We start from the raw sequence: 27026 nt of genomic DNA on the forward strand, positions 1-27026 counted from the left end.
GATTTCATTTATGTAAAATTCTTGAAAATCAATCTACTATCTATAAACTTATCTTTAATGACAAAAAGCAGATCAGTAATTGTCTGGGATCAAAAATGAATTAGATGAAAATTGAGGTCAAAAGCCCACCATTTCCCCCAAACGTAGTCTTCATCCTGCCTTTGTGATAAACCTTTTCTTGTTTGATTTATGGTTTTACAGACTATGTATTCACCCTAATGAATATAGTCTAATTTGCCCAGGACTCCAAATTTTATATAGAGTTATACTATATGGTTTTTTATGTGTGACTAATTTCTTTAAAATAATATTATGTTTCTGAGACTTATACATATAGTGTGTGTACACCTATAGCATCTTCCTTTTAAATGCTCTATGTTGTTCTATTGTATGAATACTGTATGAATATTTTATGCAGGGTCGGCTTCATGGGGCATATAACTAGGGCAGTCACACAGGGCCTCTGATGGCAGCCTATCTCCTTGGCCCCAGGAATACTGTGTTCTATGAGCCATCTCTAGGCATCTCTGAGGCCCCCCTGGCTGCTGTTCCAAACTTGCTGCCCATCACATTAACTATGACCAATACCTCTGATGTTTAAGTGCCACCCCTGGTCTCTGCTATTCCAGAATTTTGTCATCCCCATTGATACTGTAAAGCCCACTTTAGTAGAAGTGTCTTCTACTGTCAGTCCTGGCCTACAGAGAACAGGTATTACTGGACTTCTGAAAATGTGTGTCCCTCTCTCACCAGCATGTTTCTCATCGCCTTGGTTAATGAAGTATCTTCCAGGCCCTGCTGAGAAACAGAGACAGTGATAGGTTTTCAGGTTTATAAGCAGGCTTATTCTAGCATTCCAACTTCCCAAAGCCCTTTGAGACTTTCCTTCACAGTTTGCATCTCTACTTCATTTGCTACGTACGTGTCATGTTTTTTTCTAATCTTCAGGCACCATTTCAGTGGTGTATTAGAACTGTCACTCAGAACCCTTTAATAACCAGATGTTAAATCCCTTTTTTAGATTTTTATTCTTCCTCCCTTGATCCAGCACCCCCAGGATCTACTCCCAGTTCCTGCGAGTACATGTTAGCCCGGTCCTGCAGTTCTTTTGGTGTATTTTCTCTTTCTTCTCTTATCAAGCCTGTATTCCCTCCGTCAGGTTTTACAGAGTCTTGGTCATAACTGTGCATCTCGTGGCCAGATGGAGGTGGGAACAGATCCTGAAGAGGGCAAGGATTGCCTTGAAAGTGTGGGTGCCAGATTTAGCAAATAAAAAAATAGGATACAGGAGATTAGGATACTAAAATATTATTCATTATTTATCTGAAATTCAAATTTAACTGCACATCTTGCACATTATCTGGTGACCCTACTGCCTCATTTGAGGCCTCTTTAAGCAGCGGAAGTCTTCTCTCTTCCAACAAGGGAGAGTTGGTCACTTCGGTAGGCCGAGAGGGTTCAGGCAATTCAAAGTTCTCATTAAATCCTCAGCCTGATCTTCAGCTGTGCCTCCCCTCCAGCTGTAGGATATGAGTGTCTTTTTAAATGCTGTCAAGAAAATACTCTGACTCTTTCACTGCTTAAAGTTGTTGATGAGTACAGCTGAGCCTGTGATTTTCTCTCTGCAAAGAATCAGTGGTGATTACCAACAGCTATCTGATTCCACGGTTCTTCCTTACAGTTATTATTGCTCCCATACCGCTCAACTGCCTGACACAGTAGTTCCTAAATCGGTCAACACATTGGAATCATCTGGGAGCTTCTAAAAATACTGCTGCCCCTGTCCTACCCCAAGAAATTGCTATGTCATTAGTCTTAGGTGTGGTCTTGGTTCGGAATTTTTAAGAGATTACCAGGTGACTTTAATGCTAGGACATTGTACCAGTTAGTACATCCCATTGTACCTGTATCCCTCTATAGCTCATTACAGGTAAGTCTTAGTCTACTACCACAGCATCCAGGCAGTCTCAAAATCTAGTCCTCATGGTCATCCGGCTGGTGAGTAATCCAACTACAAAATCTCACACTTAGTGTCTACTTCCTAGGACCTTTTTTGGTATCAACTATCTTAGGTAGGGTTCCCTGAAGACAGGGAATCTTATCCAAGTAACTTGCCATGAACGCTCTTAGAAAAAGAGAGTGAGGAAGGCAGGAACAGGGCAGGAATGAAAACCAGCAGGAATGTGGTCCTAGCTGAAGACTAGCTGTAGAATCTGATCCCATGGGGAGTTCTAGAACAAAGTTCAGCTGCAGAGTTAGTCCTATCTTGAGGCAAGGGGGCTAACCTTTTGTACCCCTACATCAGTTAATCATTGGCTGAGGTCTGCTCCCAGAGGGGATGGCAGAGGGCTGGAGTGCAGCTCCTTAGCCAGGGCTAGGACTAGGGTGAGGTGAGCAGGGTAAAGTTAGAGGAGTGCCAAAATCTCAGTAATCAAGGTGAATACTATTTTAATGCAACATTTTAAATAAATCAAAATTAGCCCCCAAAACTCACAACGAACAAAGTCAAATTTTAAATAAAGAGAATTAGGGGAGGAGGTTCCTGTTTGGCCAAGGGCAAGTCTCAAAGAGAGGGCAGCTGTGGCTCGTTGTCAGTCAACATTCACAGCATCTGGGGGATCCGTGCATATAAAGGGGGCCTGGGCGGGGCACCAGCAACATCCAGTACACCACCTTTCCCCAGTTCCATGTATTTAAGTTTGGGTTGACTCCATTCCCCTAGCATTTTGGGGAGGGAGAAGAGGAGAATAATACTTGGACCTGTTTCATAAGGTCAAAAATCTCTGGCCATGGTGATTACTTTAGGGATGAACATGTGACCCAAACAAGCCCAATCAGCTTCCTCTCAAGGATATTTCTGCTGAAGCTAACAGAAAAGATGCTCTGGACAACATAAGTTAGAGTTGCTTGTGGATGTCTTTTCTAGCTCCACCGAAGGAATATGCCTGTAGTAGGAGAAGAGATCAAGATGCAGAGAAAATCTGAGCCAAAACTGAAGCTAGAGAGAGAAAGAGAGTGACCTAAAAATATTGATTGTGCTGGACTCAGGTGAGCCAACGTTTTTCTGTTCTATGATGTTTCAATTAGGAATATATTTGTTGTATAGAACAGAAAGTAGGACTTAAGGAATAAAACCAACTTGAGGAATAAAAAGGGTGGGAGGAGAGGAGAGGGAGAGAGAGAGAAAGAAAAACATAACTGGAGAGCCCAGGAGTACATTTGTTTCAGGTGTGGTGGGAACAGTGCCTGCATAACATCACCAGGATCTATCTCCTGGATCCGCTTCTTAGGACTGGCTCCATCTTCAGGCTAAACATGAATCAGACAATAAGCTGAGGGACAGTTACTCTGGTTTCCTCAAAATCTACTTACCTCTCTTGGCAATAGTTCCATGATTCTTGAATCAAACATCTATGCCTGGATTCTCTCTTTTTTTAGGATGAATTATTCCCTAGCATCACCAGTTCTTCCCCACCCGTTCTCTCCTCATGATCACTTATACCTGTCTTAGTGTAGGATAATTTGTGTTTAGACTGCACCTCCCCACTCTGCCCCACTACAGTAACATACTCGCTCACTGTTCTGATGCTCTCATAATTTTTTTTCTTCTCTGAATTCTCATACTATCTCATATCACTACACTTTCCTTTTGGTTCTCCCTTCTCGTCTTAAAATGAGTTCTTAAACTTCTACAAGATGATGCAGCCTTTCTTCCTTCTTCCCAAGATAATATATGTAAACTGTTTAACACAGTGCCTGGCATGTAGTGTGCTCAATAAATAGCTATGATGATGATGACGATGACAATGGCAATGAGGCAGCATCGACCCCTTACCTAGTGTTGGGAAGATTTGACAATTGTTTCCAATGCTAAACACCCTGATACGAGATCTTTTTCATATCTTACCTATATTTCCTGCTGCAAATAAACCACTTCTATCAAGTTCTTAATATAAGCAATTACTCAGGGAGAATGAAAATTCTTAAAATTCTCATTGATATGTCATCTTGTTTCTTTGAGTCTTGCTACAATATTTTTTTTCCAGCCAGACTTTAAACCCAGGGGACACTCACCCATGTTAATATGCATGGCTGGTTTGGACACAGGAACAAGATTTATTTTTAATGTTAAAAAAGCATTCCTTCTTTTTCCTTTCTTTTTAAATTGATAATGAGAGTCTCAAATATAACTCTGAAGCTGTGACTCCAAGAGAGTTCAACAAGTAAATTGAAAACTGGAGAAAAAAAAAAAGTAAAGGACTGATTTAATTGTTTGGTTTGGCTTTTTTTTTTTTTTTTTTTAACGGAATGGGCTTGATGTTTTCCCATCAAGTGGACACAGCTCAGCTGTTCTTACAGAGATTGTGAGGCCTGAAGCCTGAGGGTAAATACTTGATGTGTGCAGTTAAAAAGTGGCAGGTGGACTGGTGGAAACAGCATGCAACTAGTTTGTGTTACCAGTTAGCAGAGTGACCGTACCCTGGCCTGTTCTAATAATAAGCTTCAGGTATATGTTCTGGGTTGAAAATACAAATTTAAGGGAGGGTTTTAATTATTAGGTAACCAGTGTTCTGGGAGCAAAGAGCCCCTGCTTCCCACTCTGTGTCTCTGGGCTCTCACATCTTTGCCCTAACCCCATGTTGGGTCTATAACATAGAAGAAGTTTTTTTCACTTTGGTGACTAAATCAAAGACTATGATTGATAATACTATTTTCAGTCTGCCGGCTATGCCTGAATCATACAGTTTTTCTAATATCCAGTGTTAGGATTTCTTTCCTCCCATTAAGATTGCGTGCAGAGAACTCCTGTGGTCTATATCTTCTAAAGCAGCTCACTTAAGTTTTCATTTCCCTATCATTTGCATCTGCTTCTGTAGTGGAGTCTACTTGATCCTGCCTTTGGTCTGATGAGCCTGGGCTCTGGGGTCCAGCCTGGAAATGTCAGGAGGCTTCTCCTAGCTCATCTCCTTAGAAATGCCAAACTTGTAGGGGTTAATTGTGCCAGTTTCCTGTTTTTCCTGTACACCCCTCCCCCAACAAACCATCCTCTGCACGACTTTAAGACTAAGTCCTCCAGAATCTCAGCAGGGAGGCCCTAGCCCTTGAGAGATCCCCTTTTTCCTCTCAGTCCAGCTGCTTAGAATCTCATGTTATACTTAGTAAGGACAGAGCTCTCTGCCACCATGACAGAGAAGTAGATATTATTGCATGTCTGGAAATAATCTTGACAAAGGAAATATAAAGAGGGTCTTAGAAAGATGGCTTTGGCCTCAGTCGGTAAGGATGGAAAAGTCCCATGAGCATAACATGAGTGCATGAATCATCTCAGTCCCTGGGTTTAGATGCTGAGAGACTTCTTCAAGTGAGGCTGATGCGGGAGGTATTGTAGGAGCATTTCTGGCTTTCAGCAGGGTGTGGAGGGACTTCTGTGCTGAGTGTTATATGAAAGAACCCACGCCTACCCCTATTACTCCACGATGGCTTCCTGTTCCCATTCTCCTACTTCTAATGCTCCCTCACCACCGCCAGCCCCACCTTGCTGCAACAAGGTACCCAAATTGCTTGTTTGCTGAAGCCCCTTCCCTTCCCTTCTTTAACTGTATAATCCTTGTATCTTTTGGATTGCCCCTGATTCTATGAGGTAGGTAAGGAGGTATTATTAACCCTATTTTACACATAAGAAAACCTAGAATCAGAAAGATTAAGTAATTTGCCTAAGGTTACATGCCAACTATAGCAGTGTCTGGTCTACTTGACCGAAAGTCCATGCTTTTGCTGCGTTATACTCTGTCAATGCCCATTTCCCAGATGGTCTGGGTAACAGGAAGCGTGGAAAGCACCCTTGACTGAAGCTGGGGAACCTGACTTTTGGTCATAGCTCTCTTTAACGTTTGGTGAATCCCTCTCCTCTGCCCTTATTTGCCACGTAAAATGGAAGGGCTCTACTGGATGCTTTCTATGTTTCTTCCATTTCTAATGGACTGTTAGGACTATTTAGTGACTCTTTACTCTGTACTCTCTATATTTAGGAAATCGATGAGTTCACAGCATTTAACCTCAGGAACAATGATTTACAATCAGATCATGGGAAGAGATGCCACTTTGCCACATGTGCTGAGTAGTATCAAGCTGGCACTACTGCCAGGGTGGAGAGCTACTTTCTGAAATAAGTTTATGTGTATTTTTAAACGGCATCTTTTCATAATAAAAACACTTAAAAGGTACTAAGCACTCTAATCTTTGTTGAGTTACACTTGTTTATGAAAAATGCTTCATTGTTCTTGTGTACATATGAATAGGGAAGAACATAATTGGTGCCAGCATGAGGAAGGCTAGGTATAAGTTTCCTCTGAAAGCGTCATTAGTAGACAGCCTTGACCTAAGGCATAGCATTTATGGTTCCCCGAACTCTGTGATTCTGATTTAGACTCTACTAAAGTAGAGTACTACTTTAGGACACTATACATACTGAGATGTATTGCCCTTGTCCACCAAAGAAAATTTATTAATCACTAATTGAAAGTGTAGATTAATAAGAAATAAGTTGAGCGGTGGGAAATCTTATGTGCTTCTTATAAGATGTGGAAACTACTGATTCTGATCTCTTTTTGTTTCCTTCTTTATCATGCCTTTTATCCTTAATGTTTGTTAATGCACTGTCAACAGGAAAGTATTTTCTTAAGAAAGTTATAAGGAACAGATAGATAACTGCCTACATAATTAGAAGCATTTTGTTACATGCTGGCAAACAAAGTGTAGCACGGTTCAGAAATGTTGCTCTAATGGACATTTTTCCTTTTCTAGTCTAATTTAACCTTGCCACCACCCCACCCATCTCTGACTGAATCTTCACTTTCTTTCCCATCTCTCCAGACCCTGCTTCCCAATTCCTGTGGTACCTAGCCTCTATCTCCTATGAGGCCAAGGAATATTTGACTTGTTTTAAGCTCTAGAATTATATGATTTCATGAAATGAGAGGTTTTACTTTAGTTAATAAGGATCTCTACTAAAATTGAGGGGTAGATACCTCTACCTCCTGTATAGAGTCAAGTATGTACTCTGTGATCCTGCTTCCTGTTGGCTGGGAAGAGCTCGTCTGGTGTGAACGCTCTGAAATAATGGGTTCTGAAAGCTGAGATGATGGGGGGTTGATTATCCCGGGTGGCCAGAGGCAGTTTTTTTAAGGGAGTAAATCCAAGTCATTCTTAGAGTGGGAAACTAAAGTTCTAACCTGGGAGGTGGAGCTGATTGTCAGGTCTGAGTGTTGTGGCAAGGACAGGAGGCAGCTGGGCGGTTGAGAGCTAGGATGGTTGGGGTGAAGATGGCAGGTAGAGCATGAAACTACCCAGACCAAGAAGCTTAGGACTAAGGCTGTGAACAAGAACACTTGCTTATTCAGTGGCTTGAGGTTCCCCTTGGGAAACCTGGAGCTGCTCTATATACTGGCCAGTGACCAGAGTCATGGTGCTTGGTGGGGAAAGGAAGTGTTGGGACAGGAATGAATTATTGCTGGAATGGGTATTCTTGGATCACAAGATACTGTGTCAATTGTGTGCAGCCTGGCTAGTGGTGAGGTATGTGGCCCAACAGAAGCAGGGGTATTTGAGCTGAGCTCTAATGATGAACAGAGTCTGATAAGCAGAAAGAGATGGTGAGAAATATTCCAGAGACACACAGAATAGCACAAGTGAAAACAACCCAGATAATACAAGCTATATTTTGGAAACTATTAGTAGTTAAATTTGGCAGCATCATGGTTATCCAATATGAGAAGAGGGAAAAATAAGGTTGGTAAAGAGTTGAGTTAGTTTTGAGTCACATTGTTGATGACTTTGGATTTTATGCTGAAGGCAGTCAATGGTAGAGTCCTTGAAAAATTTGAATAGTGGAGTTCCAGGTAAGAGGGTTGATTAAATACACACATCTAATTCCATTACCTCCTGAAATTCCACTAAAACTAAAGAAAAAAAATTTTTTTTATTTCAAGTACAAGAATAAGAAAGGAGACAACAGTTTGGAATCTGAAAAATAGATGGATGCCTGGTAACTAACTTAGGAAGGCAGGATAGCCAAATCTTTCCTGTCAGTGTAGAAACCAAGAAACAACCCAATTTGTACCCCAGAGTCATCAAAAGCCTCAGGAAATGGCAAGACTGGGAGCCAATTGGCAGTGAGTGTGAGGGCCAAAATAAGGAATACTGGGTAAAAGTTGTTTGAGAAGCTGAGCTCTCTTTCCCACTCCATACCACTGGACAACTTTCCTCTCCCACCCTGGCAGAAATCTGGAGTTTTATTATCTGGAGAGAGAAAAGCAGAAAGTTTTTGAAAAGAGGGACATCTCACACATTTGAGGATGGAGTTAACCCTACTGAAAACATAGGGACAGAGTAAATTTATACATACTGAATAAAGATTGCAGAGACTCCACCACTCGTACACACACACCCCTCCTCTCTCACTTGTCTCCCAAAATTCTGACAGCCAGACTTCTACCTTTCAGGCAAGATACTGGAAAGCTACCAGCCCAACAGGAAAGACGTAAAGATGGTTTCCTGACAAAGCGCTCCTGCCAGATCCCTTTACAGTAAAGCTAAAGTTAACAAGGCCATCCATAGACTCAGATCCTCCAAACAGATCTTCAGTTCTGCACTTTTAACATGAACAGGCAATCAAGGAATATTAGATATTTAAGGAATCCCCCAACATGGATGATATATACCAAATCAGGAAGAAACAACTTGGCGTATACAGAGACAATGCAGGAAAAAGAAAGCTTAACCTATCATTAATATCTTCAGAGAGTTGATAGATGATGTTGCAACCATGAAGAACAAGGTTCTTCAAGGTCCTTGAAGAATAAAGAAGTATTCAGAGAACAAAATAGATCTCTTGGACATGAAAACATGATAGCAGAAATTAAAAAATACAACAGACAGATTGGAAAATTAAGTTGTGAAAACCTTTAAGAAATAGAACAAAGACAAAAATACAGAGAAGAGGAGAGAAAGATAAGAAAATAGGAGGATCATTCTAGGAGGTACAACACTGGAATCCAATAATCTAGAATGAGAGATGAGAGAAACAGAGGGAAAAATAATCAATGAAACAATTCAAGAACATTTTCCTGGAGTGAAGGACATGAGTTTCCAGATAGAAAAGGCCACCTCAGTGCTAATAACAGTGGGTGAATAGGTATTTCATTACAAAATTTAAGAACACTGGAGGTAAGAGAAGATCCTAAAAACTTCCACATAAAGATAAGGAATCAGAATATCTACCGATTTTTCAAGGGCAACACTGGAAGCTAGAGACAATGGAAATGATTTCTAGTCCAAAATTCTCTATTGAGCCAAATGATTAAGTGAGAGTAGGATACATTTGCAGATACACAAAATCTCATTAATCTCTACATACCTTTCTCAGAAAGTTACTGGTGGATATGTATGTACAACCAAAGTGATTGAGTAAATAAAGACAAATACATGAAATGCAGGAAACAGGAGATCCAGTGCAGAATTTGTTCACCAGACCTAGGATCTAGCTTGTTCAGGTTGGAACAGGTTCAGAAATTTGTGTCTAAAGACACTGCAGGACTCTGTATCTATATGTATTTTTTCTCCTGGTGTGAACAGGTAGCCATGGTGAAAGCCAATGGAACCTCACTTTTATAAGATCCATAATAATTCTGGCATATGGGTGAGACTGAAAACTGACACATGAAAGAAGTACGTTTTTAATTTGAAGGGTCATACTAAAGGCTGGTATCTCTCTTAATTATCTTTGCAAGATCCTTAGTTTAGGCTCTTTTGGTTGCTTAGGTATAGAGTAAAAGCAAATCTGCCTGAATAAGGGGAAAACATACACACAAACATACACCCACATATAAATGTATGTGTATGTATGTATATGTATACACATACTATATATGTGTGTATATATGTATACACATGTTAAACACACATGCACACTTACCTAGAGGCATAGTGTATCTATAGAAAGATGCATAAGAAGCTGGAGATCAGTGCTGCCTCTTTGTGGCTAGGGAAAAGGAATGTGAGGAAGACCTTCATTTCACTATTTATCTCCTTGTTCCTTTTGATGTTTTGGACAAAATGCAGGGTAAGAGAGACAGTAGACTGGGATTATTTGGTTGGTGATTGTCATGTTCTTGGAACGAGGAAATACGGGCTTGAATGAGAAAAAAGTGGGTGGATGCTAAAGCTGGAGGAATCTTTGCATGGCCTGGTGATGACCAGATGTGGCAGGAGGGTGGGGGTGGGCAGTGGGCACCAAGGGAAAGGTCAGAGGGCAGTGGTCAGAGATGACTCCTTGCTTTCTAGCCTGGGTTCACAAATGTGAGGACACTGAGTAGATGAAACTGGCTTCAGAATGGCAGAGGGAGGAGGGTGGATTGCAAAAGTATAATAAGGGGAAGGAGTTAAGAGTCGGCAACCGTAGCTCACGTTTTCTCTGACCAAAAACATTCATTGGTCATATCATGTGCCTTATCATCCACAGCTTCTGGACTTATGAGATGATGGAATGGCTTCTGGAAAACTCAGTGATGAGTCTTCTGGAGGCACCACCTTGGAAGGCTGAGGTAGTGTAGTGTAAGATGGAGTGTAGGCACTCAACCTGTAACCAACCAAGATGTGGCCTCTTCCATGGCCAGAAAGCACAAGGCTGGGAAATAAAGAGGTGGAAGGGATGATGATTCATAAAATTTTCCCCAGCTCTGCCACTTACTAAGTTAATGACCTTGGGTAAATCACTTTGACTTCTCTGTGCCTATGTTTCCTCATCAGCAAAATGGGCATAATGGCCCAGTACCTTCATCACAGGGTTGTTGTGAGGATTCGATGAGATAGTGAGTGTAAAGGTTTATAAGAATGCCTGGTACAAAATAAACACCAGTAATATTAGCTAGTACTGTTTCACTTTTCACCTTTCTTGGGGTTCTTCCTCTCAGACTTGGAACACAAAAGGCCTAGAGAATTTAATGTACAAAGAATGGATGTTTTCACCAGAGGACATGTTAGTGTTTTATTCAATCTTTATTTTTTAATTTATTCATTTTTTAATTTAAATTTTATTTTTGGGCTGCATTGGGTCTTCATTGCTGCATGCAGGCTTTCTCTAGTTGCAACAAGCGGGGGCTGCTCTGTGTTGTGGTGTGCGGGCTTCTCATTGCGGTGGCTTCTCTTATTGCAGAGCACAGGCTTTAGGCACAAGGGCTTCAGTAGTTGCAGCACACGGGCTCAGTAGTTGAGGCACGCGGGCTCAGTAGTTGAGGCATGCGGGCCCTAGAGTCCACGGGCTTCAGTAGTTGCAGCACATGGGCTCAGTAGTTGTGGTGCACGGGCTCTAGGGCACGCGGGCTTCAGTAGTTGTGGTGCGCAGGCTCAGTAGTTATGGCACATGGGCTTAGTTGCTCCACAGCATGTGGGATCTTCCCGGACCAGGGATCGAACCCATGTCCCCTGCATTGGCAGGCGGATTCTTAACCACTGTGCCACCAGGGCAGTCCCTTTTAAACAAATAGTTTTGAAGTACTACCTTAGGTGCCTGGGATCCACTGGTGAAGAAATTAGACACATTCCTGCCCTCACAGAGCCTGGAGAGTTTTCTTTTTTCCGTAATTTCCATAATTTCCATAATGACTCTTCTCACATGCCATGTATTTATTTATTTTTAATTGAGATATAGTTGACATATAACATTGTATTACTTTTAGGTGTACAACATAATGATTTGATATAGTGTATAGTATGAAATAATCACCACAATAAGTTAACATCCATCACTACACATAGTTACGAATTTTTCTTCTTGTGATGAGAACTTTTAAGATGTACACTCTTAGCAACTTTCAAATATACAATTACATGCATTTATTTTATAATCAAAGTATTTTCAATGAATAAATTTTTATACTAAGCTTTTGTTTAACGTACATGCAAGCACACATTACATGGAATAAAACATTACAAACTGAAAAGCAAGAATCCCTTCCTTAACTTCAGATTTCCTAGTTATCTGGAGAAACAACATCCCTTACCTGACATATGTCTCAGTAACTAGATAAACATAGAATCATATGAGACACAGAGGAAAGGGAAGAGGAGAGGGTTTAGGTGAGTCAGAGGCTTTTAGCTAGGTGACTGGAGAATGGGGCTACCTTAGAGCTGTTAAGAGGAAGGACATACATTAGGAGGATAGAAGGAGTAGTATCAGACTATAAGTACTGTTAAAATAGAAGAAGAAAATTTAGACTTTTACATCATTTTAATAGAAATTTATTGAGAACTGCTCTGTATAAGAATAGATACATGTATATGTATAACTGAATCACTTTGCTATACACCTGACACTATCCCAACATTGTTAATCAACTATACTCCAATATAAAATAAAAAGTAAATAAAAAAACATGTTACAAAACAGCAAGATGCTTAGAGCCTAATGAAGGCAAGGGCAGGGCAGAGCACACAAATGGTACTATTACAAGTACAAGCATGGCTAGCATAGCCGTCTATAACCCTTTAGGGTCCTTTATGTAGAATAAGAAGAACTACTATTTCTGGGACTTTCCCAAAGTTCTCTTTAGGTTTGGACTGAGGCTTCTCCATCCTTTAGTGATGCTGCCTTAGAGCCAGAGTCTCCTAACTCATTTCTACAGGGCTAATATATTCCTCTCTTGCACCCAGGTTTCCTGTCATTGAGAATGACGCATAGACAGTCCTCAGACACAAGTTTGCTAGCCCTGCTCCGGGCCAACCATCACCTCCTTAGGACATCTGCAGGCTAAGTCAGCCTCTGGGCAATTTGTATTCTGGTCCTTTTAATTCTGCCCCAGCTCCTTCTCTCTCAGCCATTCACTGAAAGAGCCCTAAGCTTCCTTCCATTCACCCCATTATTAAGATGATAGCTCTCCCCCGCCAGCTCTGCTTCCAGCCAGATGAAATATCACAACAACCTGGCTATCATCAAAACCCCTCCCCAACCTCCAAGGAAACTGCAGTCGGCCTTAAGTCCATTTGGACAGACTGTCCATCTGTTGCTCTTCCTATGGCTTGTGGAAGGACTGGACAGACTGAACATTCATGTGTATTTCTGTTGGTCAAGATCTTTCCTTTTCTTTCCTGTTTTGAGTATTACAGTCTCTCTCTGGCTCTTGAACAGTTGCCCCAGGCCATCGTCTCAGTCATTTTCTCTGAGAAGAGAAGCAGGGTTTATGATGCACAGCACTCTCCTGCTTTATCCAGCACTCTTTGCTAAGGCTCGGCAGTAGCTTCTTGGGCAGGTGGATCCTCCTTAACATTAGCAATAGCCCAGATGGTAATGGCTACAGGACTGGTTCCTTCTCTGTCTCTAATTTCCCAGATTTCGAGTTGGTCTGCTCACTGTTGTCAGCACACTGGGCCACCACTTTCCTTACTGACCCTCACAGAGGGACAGGAACTCCTTAGCAGAGGGTGGACTTTTCTCAGTAATTACATTATTATAGTACATATTTCTTTATACTTCAAAATATTAATATTAACACTATAAGGCCATAAAATACATAACTCCCACCCGGACTGAAAAGGTAGTTGTTCAGTCACAGGTATACAAGATGGAATGAGGCACTACCTGAGATTCAGAGTAGATAAAAGCCACAATTCCAGGAACTGGGAGTTTTACATAAAACACAATTTATTAACATTAAGAAAAGAGACTGAATCTGAAACAGGAGGTGTTAGTCTTACACATGATTCCTGAGCCAGGAACCAGTTAGGTGGGCTTGACCCACAAGTGTGCTCTGAAATGGAAAGAAACAGTAAAAATCTGCTCCTGGCATAGAGAGCAGAGCTGGCATTGTAGGGAGGCTATTTCACTTAGAGGGAATCCTGAAGCCCCCTCTATTATTAACAGTAATATTTTCTTGCCTTCTGGGAAGGCTTAGAGAGACAAGAAAAAGGTCAGTCAAAACTTGAAAAGAAAAGCATATAAAAACCGGATAGTCATATGGCATTTACTCTTTAATTAAAAATGTGTAGCATTTTTGTCGCCTGAGGCTGTCTCTGAAATGTTAATATCACACTGGACTTCCTCAGATCTTTCAGGTTCCTGGAGTTCTACTCTGGAAAAACAGAGAAAAGAATTCAGTGAGATTTCACAGTAGAGCCACTTTCTCTTTCTAGATTTCAATGATAGGGCAGAATATAAGGGGATATTGCAATAGCAATGAGGAGAAATAAACTACTGAAGAGAGGTGGGGATGTACCGTCCACACTTCCTAAATTACTATCTTTGATTTTTGTCTGGGCCTGCCCCTGCCCTATGCTGATTCCCTGCTGCCTTCCCTCCGCAGCTCTTCCGGACCACTTCCGAACTAAGTCTGACAGGGCAGGCAAGATCTCAGCACCTGGGCTCACCATCCTGGATTCCGAGACTCACAGCGGCTGGTGTATCCAGGTAAGTGCTAGGCACACTGGGAGCTGTGCACCCTGGGATCATGACTTGTGTCTCTGTGACCAGGTTTTTATTTATTTATTTATTTTTGGCTGCATTGGGTCTTCGTTGCTGCGTGCAGGCTTTCTCTAGCTGCGGTGCGCAGGGGCTACTCTTCATTGAGATGCGCGGGCTTCTCATTGCGGTGGCTTCTCGTTGCAGAGCACGGGCTCGAGGCGTGCAGGTTTCAGTAGTTGTGGCTCGCGGGCTCTAGAGCGCAGACTCAGTAGTTGTGGCACACGGGCTTAGTTGCTCTGCGGCATGTGGGATCTTCCCGGACCAGGGCTCAAACCCGTGTTCCCTGCATTGGCAGGCGGATTCTTAACCAGTGCGCCACCAGGGAAGACCTGTGACCAGGTTTTTGACTTAGGGTTGCTTTGACCCCATGACTGTGTGACCAGAGCCTTGATATTCTTGAGAGTCCAGTTTCTCAGGGTGGGTGGAGGTACAGACAATCTGATTGCATCATGCTGTGAAAGCATGGATCACCAGGAATCTTTGTGTATTCCTTCATGCATACATTCATTCTTTCAACAAATATTTATTTTTATAGCCAAGATATGGAAACACCTGAGTGTTCACTGATGCATGAATGGATAAAGAAATTGTGATACACACACACATACACACACATACAGTAGACTATAAAAAAGAATGAAATCTTGCCATTTGTGACAACATGGATGGACCTCGAGGGTATTATGCTAAGTGAAATAAGTCAGACAGAGAAAGAAAAATACTATATTATTTCACTTATATGTGGAATCTAAAAATAAATGAATAATAATAACTTAAAAAATCAGTTTATAGATACAGAGAACAGACTGATGGTTGCCAGAGGTGGGGGGGTATGGAGGTGGGAGAAATGGGTAAATTTTTTTTTAGTTTAAATAAATTGAATTTTTAAAAACAATCTGAAAACTTGAACTCTTAAAGAGAAAAAGCACCTCACCAAATTTTGCCTTCCACAGCCCTCGTACGTGAACAAAGGAAAATATAAAGAAAAGGGTATACACACTTCTCCCTATGCCATATTTAGGGTTACTTAAGTGCTGTTCTTATTTGAATTTGATTAGGTAAAGGATCTAGAAAGAAAACCAAATAAATGAAAAATAAGTACAAATCAAACAAACAAATTATTGCTCAGCTGAAAGCAAACATAAGAGAAACTAAAGCCCAGAATAATGTTTACTTTTCCACAAAACTCCTTTTCAACATGTTATATACTTATCAAACCATTAGAGTGTAAATTCTGTAAGTCCTATCATCTTTCAACCAGTATTCACCATGAAAATTACAACTACTGAAAACTGTTAATATTATTAGAAGGCTGCTTTCTATAGATCCAAACATATCTGCTGCTGCAATTTTACAGTTTAAAAAATTTATTGAGCACCTACTATATGCCAGGCACTGTGCTAGGTTCTGGCAGCACAATGATGAGCTTCGATGATATGTTCCCTGCCCTCTATAAAGTTTGATTTAGTTAAGTTTATAGAGTTTAATAATATAATTACACCACTATATAAGTATAACCTGGTGTTATGAAGAAAAAACACAGGAATCCACATGATACTATAACAGGCTGACACAATCTAGTTTGGGAAGGGTTTTTAAGAAAGTGCAACTTGAGTCAGGATCTGAAGAATGAGGTGAAGAAGTGGCAAAGAACATTCCAAGCACAGGGCACAGCAGATGCAAAGACACTGAGGCTAGAGGGTACATATTATCACTCCTCACTTATTTATTTATTAATTCCACACATATAGGACACCCAGGCACTGTGCCAGGTACTGCAGTTACCATGTTGAATAAGATGCAGCCCATGCTCACCACATCAGACCCTTTTGGTATTAATTTTTTACTTGACCACAACTGAACTTGCCATGACCCTTGGGCATTGTGCATAGGGCACACTGCCATCCATTTATAGCTAGGGCATTTCCCTCCAAGTCCTAACTAGTCTCACTTTCCTTTTCCTCTCCATTAGTTCATGTATGCTGAGGTCCCAGCATGCCTCAGACCAAGCCTAGTTAAATTATAGACTCTCTGGGGATTGTATCTCTTTCAACAATGTTGTAGGGTCAGGACTCACCTTTTCTCAGTCTGTTCACTCTCTGTCCCCTCCACTTTGATGGTTTCTGAAAGAGACAAAAACAACTTCAGAAAATGTATTGCCCATAAATACTAAAAGAGGGAAAGTTTGAAGAGGCTCCTAAGTCCTAGGACTCAGAGAGAAATCATTGTTGCCATATATGTGGAATAGATGGTTCCTTGATGAAATTTCATGGGGACTGAGAAGGAGCTTCTTTCATCCAAAAAGTAAATGCCTTCTTTTGTTCATTGTGCCTTAAGTTCTAATGTTGGGAATAGGTTTTACTTACAGCTCTATTCTTTACTAAACTAAAAATACTACTGGGAGGTATAATACATTTAGTTTTAGCAATCATTTAGTGATGGGGATAAACGTTTCCAATCCTTTTCTGAAAGTAAGGTTTAGAAGGAGGAGGAAAAGGAAATCTTGCAGACGTTGGTGACTAAATGGGTTAGCCAGCTGGTGCTACCAAATAATACACAAGGTTGCATGGAGAGGTTCAAGTGGGAAATTTCTAGTGGGCTAGACCTCCCAAAGCCCGAGTTCCTACTGGCATGGACTTACTACTGATGCAACTTTGGGTGAAAATTCCTCTATGTTGACTGTTATGACCGTGCTGTTGTCCCGCTCTGCGCCTTATAGCAGGGGTTGTTAACCCAGGGTCCATGGAGGAATTTAGGGACCGCAGCAATCCTTTCAGCAACACCCCTGATGGTTTTGAACACTTCCTATCTTTGGCAGTTCTCTTTGTGTGTGCATGTGTGTGTGTGTTTAAAAATAATCAGTTTTATTGAGGTAAAATACACAGTAAAATCCAGTCATTTTCCATACAGATTTTGATGAGTTTAACAAATGTATGCAGTCATGTAACTACCACCACAACCAAGATATAGAACATTTATATAAGCCCAAAGAGTTCCCTCCAGCCCCTTTTCAATCAATTCCTTCCCCCCACCCCATCCCCTGTAACCACTGATCTGCTTAATGCCACAGTGGTTTTGCTTTTTCTAGGATTTCATGTAATGTGTAGTCTTTTTGTGCCTAGTGTCTTTCATGTAGCGCAATGCTTTTGAAATTCATTCATGTTGTTTCATGTTACCAGTAGTCCATTCCTTTCTATAGCTCAGCAGTATTTCATTGTATGTATATAGCACCATTTGTTAATCCATTCACCAACTGCAAAAATTCAGGATGCCAGATTTTCAGTATTATGAAGAAAGCTGCTATGGACATTTGTGTGTGTGTGTCTGTGAAGACATATGTCTTTATTTCTCATGGGTAAATATCAAGGATTGCTGATTTGTATAGTAGAGCATAAGAATTTCAGTTGCTTCACATCCTCTCCAACATCTGATATTTATCAGTCCTTTTAATTTTAGCCATGTTAGTGGGTATGGGGTGGTATCTCATTATGGTTTGAATTTGTATTTCCCCAATGACTAATGGTGTTATGACTGTGTAACTGTGCTTATGGGCCATTTGTGTATATTTTTATGTGAAGTATCTATTCAAGTCTTTTACTTTCTGCCTTTTGTTATATGGATTGTCTTCTCATTACTGAGTAGTATTATATAAGTATGTATTCTGGTTATAAGTCCTTTATTATATTTATATTTTGCAAGCATTTTGTCCCAGTCTGTGTCTTGACTTTTCATTTTCTTAAAGTCAAAGGGCAAACATTTTTAATTTTGATGAAGTTCAGTTTATCAATCTTATCTTTTTATAATACAGTTTATGCTTACCATGTCCTATCTGAGATTTGCCTAACCTAAGCTCACAAAACTTTTCTTCTATGTTTTCTTTCAAAAGTTTTTTAATTTTAGCTCTTATTTTAGGTTTATGACCCACTTCAAGTTATTTTTTTGGGTGTCTAGGTTCATACTTTCCCATGTGGATATCTAACTGACCCAATACCATTTGTTGAAAAGACTATCCTTTCTGCATGGATTAACTTGGCACTTTTGTCAAAATCAGCTGACAGAATCATATTTTTTGACTCTTCATTTTGTTCCATTGGTCGATATGTCTGTCCTTTCACCAGTGTCACACCTTGACTACTATAGCTATATAATAAATCTTGAAATTAGGTAGTATAAGTCCTCCATCTTTGTTGTCATGTTTCAGAATTGTTTTGGCAATTGTAGATCCTTTGCACTTCCACATAACTTTTAGAATAAGCTTTTTAATGTCCACTAAGGAGCCTGCCAGGATTTTGATTGATAGTGCATTGAAACCAAAGATCAGTTTGGGAGAACTGGTATCTTAATAGCTAGTCTTCTAAACCATGGACACAGCATAACGCTCCATTTATTTAGGTCTACTTTAACTTCTGTCAGTAGTAATGTTTTTTAGTTTTCAGTATACATACAGGTCTTGTACTTGTTTTTAAAAATTAATTCCAAAGCCTTTAATATTACTTGATGCTACTGTAAATGGTATTAAAAAATTCAGTGTACAATTGTTTGTTGTTAGTATGTAGAAAAACAATAGATTTTGTGTATTGACCTTGTATCCTGCTACTTTGCTACACTAAATCAGTTGTAATAGCTTTTAATGGATTCCTTAGGCTTTTCTACAAACATGATCATGTCATCTGCAAAATAAGGCAGTTTTACTTCTTTCTTTCCAATATGTATGCCTTTTATTTCTTTTTCTAGAGTTGTGACACTGGCTAGGACCTCCAGTACAAGGTTGAACAGAAGCAGTGAGAGTGACATCCTTGCCTTATTCCTGATCTTAGGTGAAAGCAATCAGTCTTTTATCATTAACTATGATGCTAACTAAAGGATTTTAGTAGCTGTTCTTTGCCAAGTTGAGGAAATTCTTTTGTATTCCTACTTTTATGAGAGTTTATCTTTCTTTTTAAAAATTATGAATGGGTATTAATTTTGCCAAATGCTTTTTCTGTATCCATTGACATGTATTCTGTATCCACATGATTTCTCTTTTCAGTCTTTCAATAGGTGAGTTTTATTGCTTGGGATTTGGATGTTAAACTTACCTTATATTCCTGGAATAAACCCCACTTAATCATGATGTATAATACTTTTAATACATTGCTAGATTTCAGTTGCTAATTTTGTTGAGCATTTTGGCATCTATGTTCACAAGGGATATGTGTAGTTTTCTTTTCTTGTAATGTCTTTTTCTAGTTTTGGTATTAGGGCTCCCCCTGCCTTCAGAGCAGCCTAGAAACTGACTCCAGGCAGTAAGTTGTGGACAATCATAGGGCTCACCTTATCTTTTCCCTTCTCTCAGGGACTATAGTATTCTGTAGCCTGTTGTCCAATATCTGAAAACAGTTGTTGCATATATTTTGTCTGATTCTAGTTGTTTACGGCAAGAGGGCAATTCCTGTAGCTGTTAATCCTTAATGGGAGGAAGGAAAAGTCTGTGTCTTCTATATAATTTTAAAAGAGCTTTAACTGTTAGAAAAGTCTCTTATTTCCTTCTACCTTCTTATAACCTTCATCGAGATACCCTTTAGAGCCTCAGTTAAGTATGATCTTTGCACCCTATGGCAGTTTTTAGATATTTAAAGGCAGCACTTGTGTCCTCCCCAAGGCTCTTTTTTCCCCCCTGGCTGAGCATTCTGAGTTATTTCAGATATTTCTTTCTTTTTTAAAATACATCTTTATTGGAGTAAAATCACTTTACAATGCTGTATTCGTTTCTGTTGTACAACAAAGTGAATCAGCCATATGCATATATATATCCCCATATTGCCTCCCTCTTGAGCCTCCCGCCCACCCTCCCTATCCCACCCCTCTTGGTCATTGTAAAGCACCGAGCTGATCTCCCTGTGCTATGCAGCAGCTTCCCACTAGCTGTCTATTTTACATTTGGTAGTGTATATATGTCAATGCTACTCTCACTTCGCCCCAGCTTCCCCCACCCCACCCGCCATGTCCTCAAGTCCATTCTCTATGTCTGTGTCCATATTCCTGCCCTGCCACTAGGTTCATCAGTACCATTTCTTTTTAGATTCCATATATATGTGTTAGCATACGGTACTCGTCTTTCTCTTTCTGACTTACTTCACTCTGTATGACAGACTCTAGGTCCATCCACCTCATTACAAATAGCTCAATTTCGTTTCTTTTTATGGCTGAGTAATATTCCATTGTATATTTGACTGATCTTCCAGATACTTTGTAAATCTAATTACGTTCTATTTTTGTCAAAGTTCCTCTTAAAAATAATGTTGCTTATAGTGAATACAGTATTTCAGGATGTCTGTACACCAACACAAATAATATTATCCTTTCATACTCATGACAAAATCACCAGTTTGTTTTTTTTTTTAAAAAGCTTCTTTTAAAAAATGAAAGCAGACAATAAAAAGACAGCTTCTAAACTTTTGGATTTGATTACAAATTTAGCATTTTGAAGAGTAGATATGATGATATCTCCTGGTTTCAGTTTTTAAGCCCTGTGAAACTTTCTGTTTAAATGGTGGTTAAAAATAATTTATTTTGGAAAAGACATTTGCCCTTTAAGAAATCATTCCTGAAAGAGCTGAGACTCTTCCAAATTTGGAGGAGGGAGGCAAGTTGTAAAAATTATAGGTTGTTAGGCACTATTACAATACAGATTTTAGTCAGACAAGAACCAAATGAGGAAGTAAAACTTCAGGAGGAGCTATTTTAGTCTTTCTCCCCAATGGGTAAGCTGAGAGGGTAACTTCTGATTGGGAAAAGACAGTAATTGAAGGTTACAATTTCTCATGCTTTAACTGCCCTATTTGACAAAACAAAAAAGGAGAAGAGAGATTAGAAACCAGCTAGAACAACCATGGCATTTCCCTTTTATTCATTTAACAGCCTAAACAGGGTAAATATGTACAGTTGAGGAATAGAAAAACTGTAACTACTGAACAATCCCTGGAAAGGACTTTTGACACCAGGTTAGTTAGTTGGAGGGCTGTCTCCTCTGAGAAAAGGATTAATATTGGGTTAAGAGGAAGCTGCACTGTTGGAAAAATTTCTACTCATCAGTAAGCTTGTGTCTCTGTGGATGGGTCATGACTGCTTCCATGTTTGTCTACTGGCAGAATTTAGTTCCTTGTGGACTGAGATCCCCATTTCCTTGCTGGCTTTCAGCTGGGGGCTGTTTCCAGTTTCTAGAGGCCACCCACATTTCTTGGCTTACGGCCCCTTCCTCCATCTTCAAGGTCAGCAGTGGTGCGTTGAGCCTGTCTCAAGCTTTGGATCTCTCCTCCTTCCATTTCCTCTTTCTAATCCAGGTGGGAAAGATTCTGTGACTCACGTGATTAGATTGGGTCTACTTGGATAATCCAGGATAAACCCATCATTTTAAACTCAGTATTTAATCACGTATGGAAAGTCCCTTTTGCCATGTAGGATAACATGTTACAGATTCTGGGGTATATGAGGTGGATATCTTGTTGGTGGCATTATTCTGCCTATCGTACAGCCAATGCCAGGGGTATCCACAAACAAGTGCAGACATTGCTAAAGTTACAAAACCCAGTTTTACAAACATCTCATATCTACGTGGCATGGTTACTTGGTACATCTCCCTCCTCCAGTAATATCAAGGCTCTTCTCTTTGACCAAACTTACTGGCACATGTGACTATCTGACCAAACAACTTTTTTTTTTTTTTTTTTGTGATACGCGGGCCTCTCACTGTTGTGGCCTCTCCCGTTGCGGAGCACAGGCTCCGGACGCGCAGGCTCAGCGGCCATGGCTCACAGGCCCAGCCGCTCTGCGGCATGTGGGATCTTCCCCGACCGGGGCATGAACCCGTGTCCCCTGCATCGGCAGGCGGACTCTCAACCACTGCACCACCAGGGAAGCCCCAGACCGAACAACTTTTATCTACCAATATTCTTTATCACATTCTTGAGGGGGTCCTATATGTACTATGCTCTCTTGTGGTCTTCTGCCTTTTAATACTCATAGCTCAATTTGACCATCTCAAATGCAACAGACACCCTTACAACTCTCTCATGTATACAGACACATCCTCTTTAACTCCCTTTATCTAGTCTCCTGAATTTTTCTGATTGCTTTTTAGGGGAAGAAACATTTTACTTGGCTTTTCTCCATCCCTTTTCTTTGTTTCGTTTGTAAGCTAATCATTCCAATGCAAAACCAAATTTAGGAGACAGCTTATTTCCAAGCAGAAGGTTGCTTCTGCACATTTAGCTAATTCTAAATGGCAATGAGATTGACAGAAAGAGAAGTTCAAAACGGTCACTTTGAAAAGTCAAAGCCTGGACAAGCATGATATATCTGTACATCTGACCCTGCACTGTGAATTTTACACTTTTGTATCATAGAAATCTCTCAGTATACCCTGTACTTTGGCAGTTTGAACGGCTCTGCTATATGCTTTGTGTTAATATATTGAAACTGGATTAGCACTCCTAAATTTCTTGTTTTTGGAATACAGCTGGATGAAATGAATGACTGCTAATGTCATCCATCTATTTTCTAGATGGATCTTAAAATCAGTACCCTGAAATCTTAAGATGCTGACCAGAAGCCTTACTCATCTTGTGCTTTTTACCATAAGCGAGTAAGAAGGTTTTACCTTAATTATTAGCACCAACCAAACTTTTACTGGAGGCAATTACTGAGATAAAGTCCAAGCTTATCTTACAACTTCATCCAAACCAGCCCAAACCACAAACAGGCATGGGATTCTTATAAAGTCAGGGACCACTTTGCCCCCTATTAAACACAGGGCATTTTTACAACAGAAGTCATCGGGGAGGCAGCTCAATGCAGTGCTGTTTAAAATAGCAAAACTATGGGAACAACCCAACTGTCCCACAATATGGACTTGGTTAAATAAATTAAGGTGTATCCACATAATGGAGTATCTTGCAGCCATTTTAAATGATGCTGTAGAATAATACTTAGTGACACTGAAAATATTCTTCCAACATTTAGTATAAAAAAGTTAGAAAACAGTACATGTTATATTATTCAAATTGTGAAAAACAGTCCTCATAATACTATCCCACTTATGGAAAAATAACAGGTTAATACATAGAAAAATCTGGAAGTTATACACTAAAATGTCGGCATAATCATTTTTTCTTACTAGTAGAACTATAGGTGATTTTTATTTTCAGTATATTTGGTAATGGATATGTACTACTTGGTAATCCATATGAGTTAATATTATTTTTTAAAGTCAGTGGGGAATAGTTCATCTAACTTCTCAGTAAACTGAGACTTTTAGAGATGAGAAGGCAAATCTTATGGTCACCTAATCCTCCCCTTCTCCCACCAAACATTTCTGCTTGAACATCATCAGGTCCATAATTGTGAACATTTAGAAGTGTTTTCACCATTTTACTTCATTGAATTCTCACAGTAACCTCATGAAATAAAGTAGGTAAGGCAAGGAATCATCAGCTTTGTTTGGAAACCAGAAGTACATTTGTAAACCTTAGGTTAGAAGTGTTGCCTTTCCTGGAAATCCAGGCAACCTTATCAGCTGCTGAGTCCCATATGTATGGGCTTGAAACCCTGAGGGAACCTTTTCCTCCAAACACCTGCTGACTTTTTGCCAGCCTGGGCTCAGCCAACAGCTCCAGAAGGCAGCTGATTGGGAAGTTAGCTGCAAAGTGGCAATCTGCAGAGGACAAGCACTGACTCACCACATTCTTTAGAGGGGCCAGCCTGCTGCTTCTTCCTTTTCTTTAGTGTTAGAAAGAACACCATCCCACACACAACGACCAATGTTACAAGTAGAGCTGCAATCCAGAGGATGTGGTCTGGGACAGGGGGGCTTGGCACAGGTGGCTTTGCATCTAAAAATGAACCCAAGTTTTCAATCAGCCAGGAAGGTTGATTATAAAAGCTTTATAATTGCTGCTCTTCTCTTTATTTACATGCCAAAATCTCCTCAGGGCTCTACTGCCAGAGCAGCCTGAAATCCACATGATTTGGACCATAGAGAATCCTAGTCTCAGGGCCTCGGCAGCTGACTGAGAACCAAGCCAGTGACTCTGACCAAGTGCCTGGACTGAGCTATCTTGCCTTCCCTTCCCAGAGACTGAGATGACAATGACCATGATCTAGAAGAGGGTCACCTTGGCCCTTGCTTCTGGAATCTGGGTAATGTACCTGTACTGAGGCTCTGAAGGTACAGTCATCTGGGCAGCATCCGGCTTCCTCAGCCCCCTATGTGGTCAGGCCCCAAGTTTTTTTTTTTTTGGTTTTTTTTTGCAGTACGCGGGCCTCTCACTGTTGTGGCCTCTCCCTGTTGTGGCCTCTCCCGTTGCGGAGCACAGGCTCTGGACGCGCAGGCTCAGCGGCCATGGCTCACAGGCCTAGCTGCTCTGTGGCATGTGGGATCTTCCTGGACCGGGGCATGAACCTGTGTCCCCTGCATCGGCAGGCAGACTCTCAACCACTGTGCCACCAGAGAAGCCCTGGGCCCCAAGTTTTGACGTTTCTCTTATAGTAATTCCTCCATCCACTATCATCTCTAAATCAGGCTCCAGACACCTCTCACCCGGACAAACATAGCAGCCTCTTTATAGGCACCCATCTCCAGCTTTGTTTGTTCTTTCCCCTGATGTCTAGGTGGACTTCCTCAAGCATGGCGTTCAGCCTCTCTCTCCTACTGGAAAACTTTTGATATGTCTTCATGCCCTGAGGATCAGGGTCAGAATCAGCTCCTGGGAAGTCAGGACTTACTTCCTTGCACAAGGACTCCTAAACTTACAGGAAGTTAAAAAACAGGCTTTGGGTGGAAAAATTAGGACTGAGTGGCCCATGTTATAGACATTTATGGGAAGAGGTCTGGTAGTTAATCTCAAATTACAGGAGAATAGGACCAGCTGACCTCCCATTAGCTTAGGGGCATTTTGTGGACCCATGCCCTGTTTCTGGGACCTTAAGAAAAGGAATTGTTGGTACTGCAGGCCACATTCAACACTTTTTGAGTCTATCCCAGTTTAATCTCACTTGAACCTGTTTGGCATCCCAGTAAAGGAGGGTAATACTTGTTAACATGGAGGCTGCTACCTTTTGATACCCCAAAAGATTCCTTGACACAGGGCCTAACCTGTATCGTATCTAGCCATAGAATAGGGACACAGAGAGGCAAGCCCCATTTTCCTGAGGCAGCTAGAGCTGAAACATTTCTGAACATGGCGGCAGCTAGGAAGGTTTTGGCAGCAGTTGAGAAACGGCAGAAAGGTGAGCCACGATGAGGCTCTAGTGGTGGCGAGGCTCTGTTCCTGTGGGAGTCATGGCAGAAAGCCCCAGGGTGTGTCATGTGTGGTGATGTTGGCAGTGCCAAGAAGGTGATAAATTTCAGGACAGCATGGGAGAGGCTTCTATCAGGCCAAGAGAGGCTACAGTGGAAGCAACCAGGACAGACAGGGTGACCTCGCCAGTTACTGAACTGTCAAGAGTCAGAGGTGTCTGATCAGAAGGAAATCAGCACCTGCACAGGGGACTGGTCCACTGGTACAGCTAAGCTGGCTGGTGGGGACTGGCCCCAGGGGCTGTCCGTAAGAATGCATCAAGAGGCCAAGTTATGTTTGAACCATGAAACACCAGGAGAGGGGAGGCATTAAAGCCAGAGGATGGAGCAAGGAGCTGGATGGATGCCTTAGGAGGGGGCAAACCAAGGGGCCAGAGTTGGAGGAGGGGCCAAGGCAAACAGAAGGCAGATGGGTGGGGGGAGGGGTCAGGATCAGAACAAGCAGTGTTGAAGGCAGTGTGGGTACAGAGTGGCTTTATTGCAGGAGAGACTCTTGCAATTACTGCTCCTCAAAAGTGGGGTCTCAAATATGGATGTATTCTAGGGCAAAGCCAGGAATTTAAAATGGCAGGCTCCTATTAGTGTACACGGCTTAGTTTCAACCCTTTCCCAGTGGGACTGGCCCCCATACTACACTGTCAACATGCCACAAGCATTTCTGCTTCTGCATATTTCCTTGACACATGTGTGCGATGGCCACCACTGCCTGTGCCCATGGCAGGTACTGCTAATAGATTGTGGCCCTCTCACCTCCCAAGCCTGAATGCTGTTTCAGAATTTTTCAGAAGCTACCACAAGTTTGAGTACCTGCCATCTCTTTACCACACTTATTAAGCCCAGTTATTTCTGTTATGGTAATATAAGGTCCCGTGTCCTTTAGGAAGCCTTCACTGACCCTCAAGGAACTTGCCTATCTCTGAATGCTTATAAATCATATTATCAGTCACTCTTGTTTTTAAATTTAGTTGTATATTTCCATGGGATATAATTTAGATTCTAATTCAATCCTTTTACAATCCAATTTACCATGTGTGTCCATCGTGGAGTTCTGATTCTATTAGAAGGGCAGAGAGCATGTTTTATACCTTTTGGTTTTCTCCCCTGAAACCAACAATGTTTAGAATGGTTTTGTACTCATAACAAGTGCTGTATGTATATATGAATGTGTGTGTGTGTGTG

The 27026-nt window shown here is 41.0% G+C and overlaps 1 protein-coding gene across 6 annotated transcripts in view; it reads right to left on the reverse strand.

Annotated features, from left to right (window-relative positions):
* Window positions 1–1376: 1376 nt before the first annotated feature.
* CD86 (CD86 molecule) overlaps window positions 1377–27026 on the reverse strand; it is a 72508-nt gene continuing 46858 nt past the window's right edge. For 3 of the 6 annotated variants that reach the window (XM_032631341.1, XM_032631340.1, XM_032631342.1), the window contains 3 exons: window positions 24229–24381; window positions 16590–16635; window positions 11840–14123 (listed from right to left, as the gene is read on the reverse strand). In XM_032631341.1, the coding sequence (XP_032487232.1) occupies window positions 14027–14123; window positions 16590–16635; window positions 24229–24381 (296 nt within the window). In that variant the 3' untranslated portion in view covers window positions 11840–14026. Of the gene's footprint in view, window positions 1623–11839; window positions 14124–16589; window positions 16636–24228; window positions 24382–27026 lie in introns of those variants that run through there. The other 3 variants (XM_032631343.1, XM_032631345.1, XM_032631346.1) reach the window with 3 other exon arrangements.

This window comes from Phocoena sinus, chromosome 4, assembly GCF_008692025.1.
Source record: "Phocoena sinus isolate mPhoSin1 chromosome 4, mPhoSin1.pri, whole genome shotgun sequence".
Classification (NCBI taxonomy): Eukaryota; Metazoa; Chordata; class Mammalia; order Artiodactyla; family Phocoenidae; genus Phocoena; species Phocoena sinus.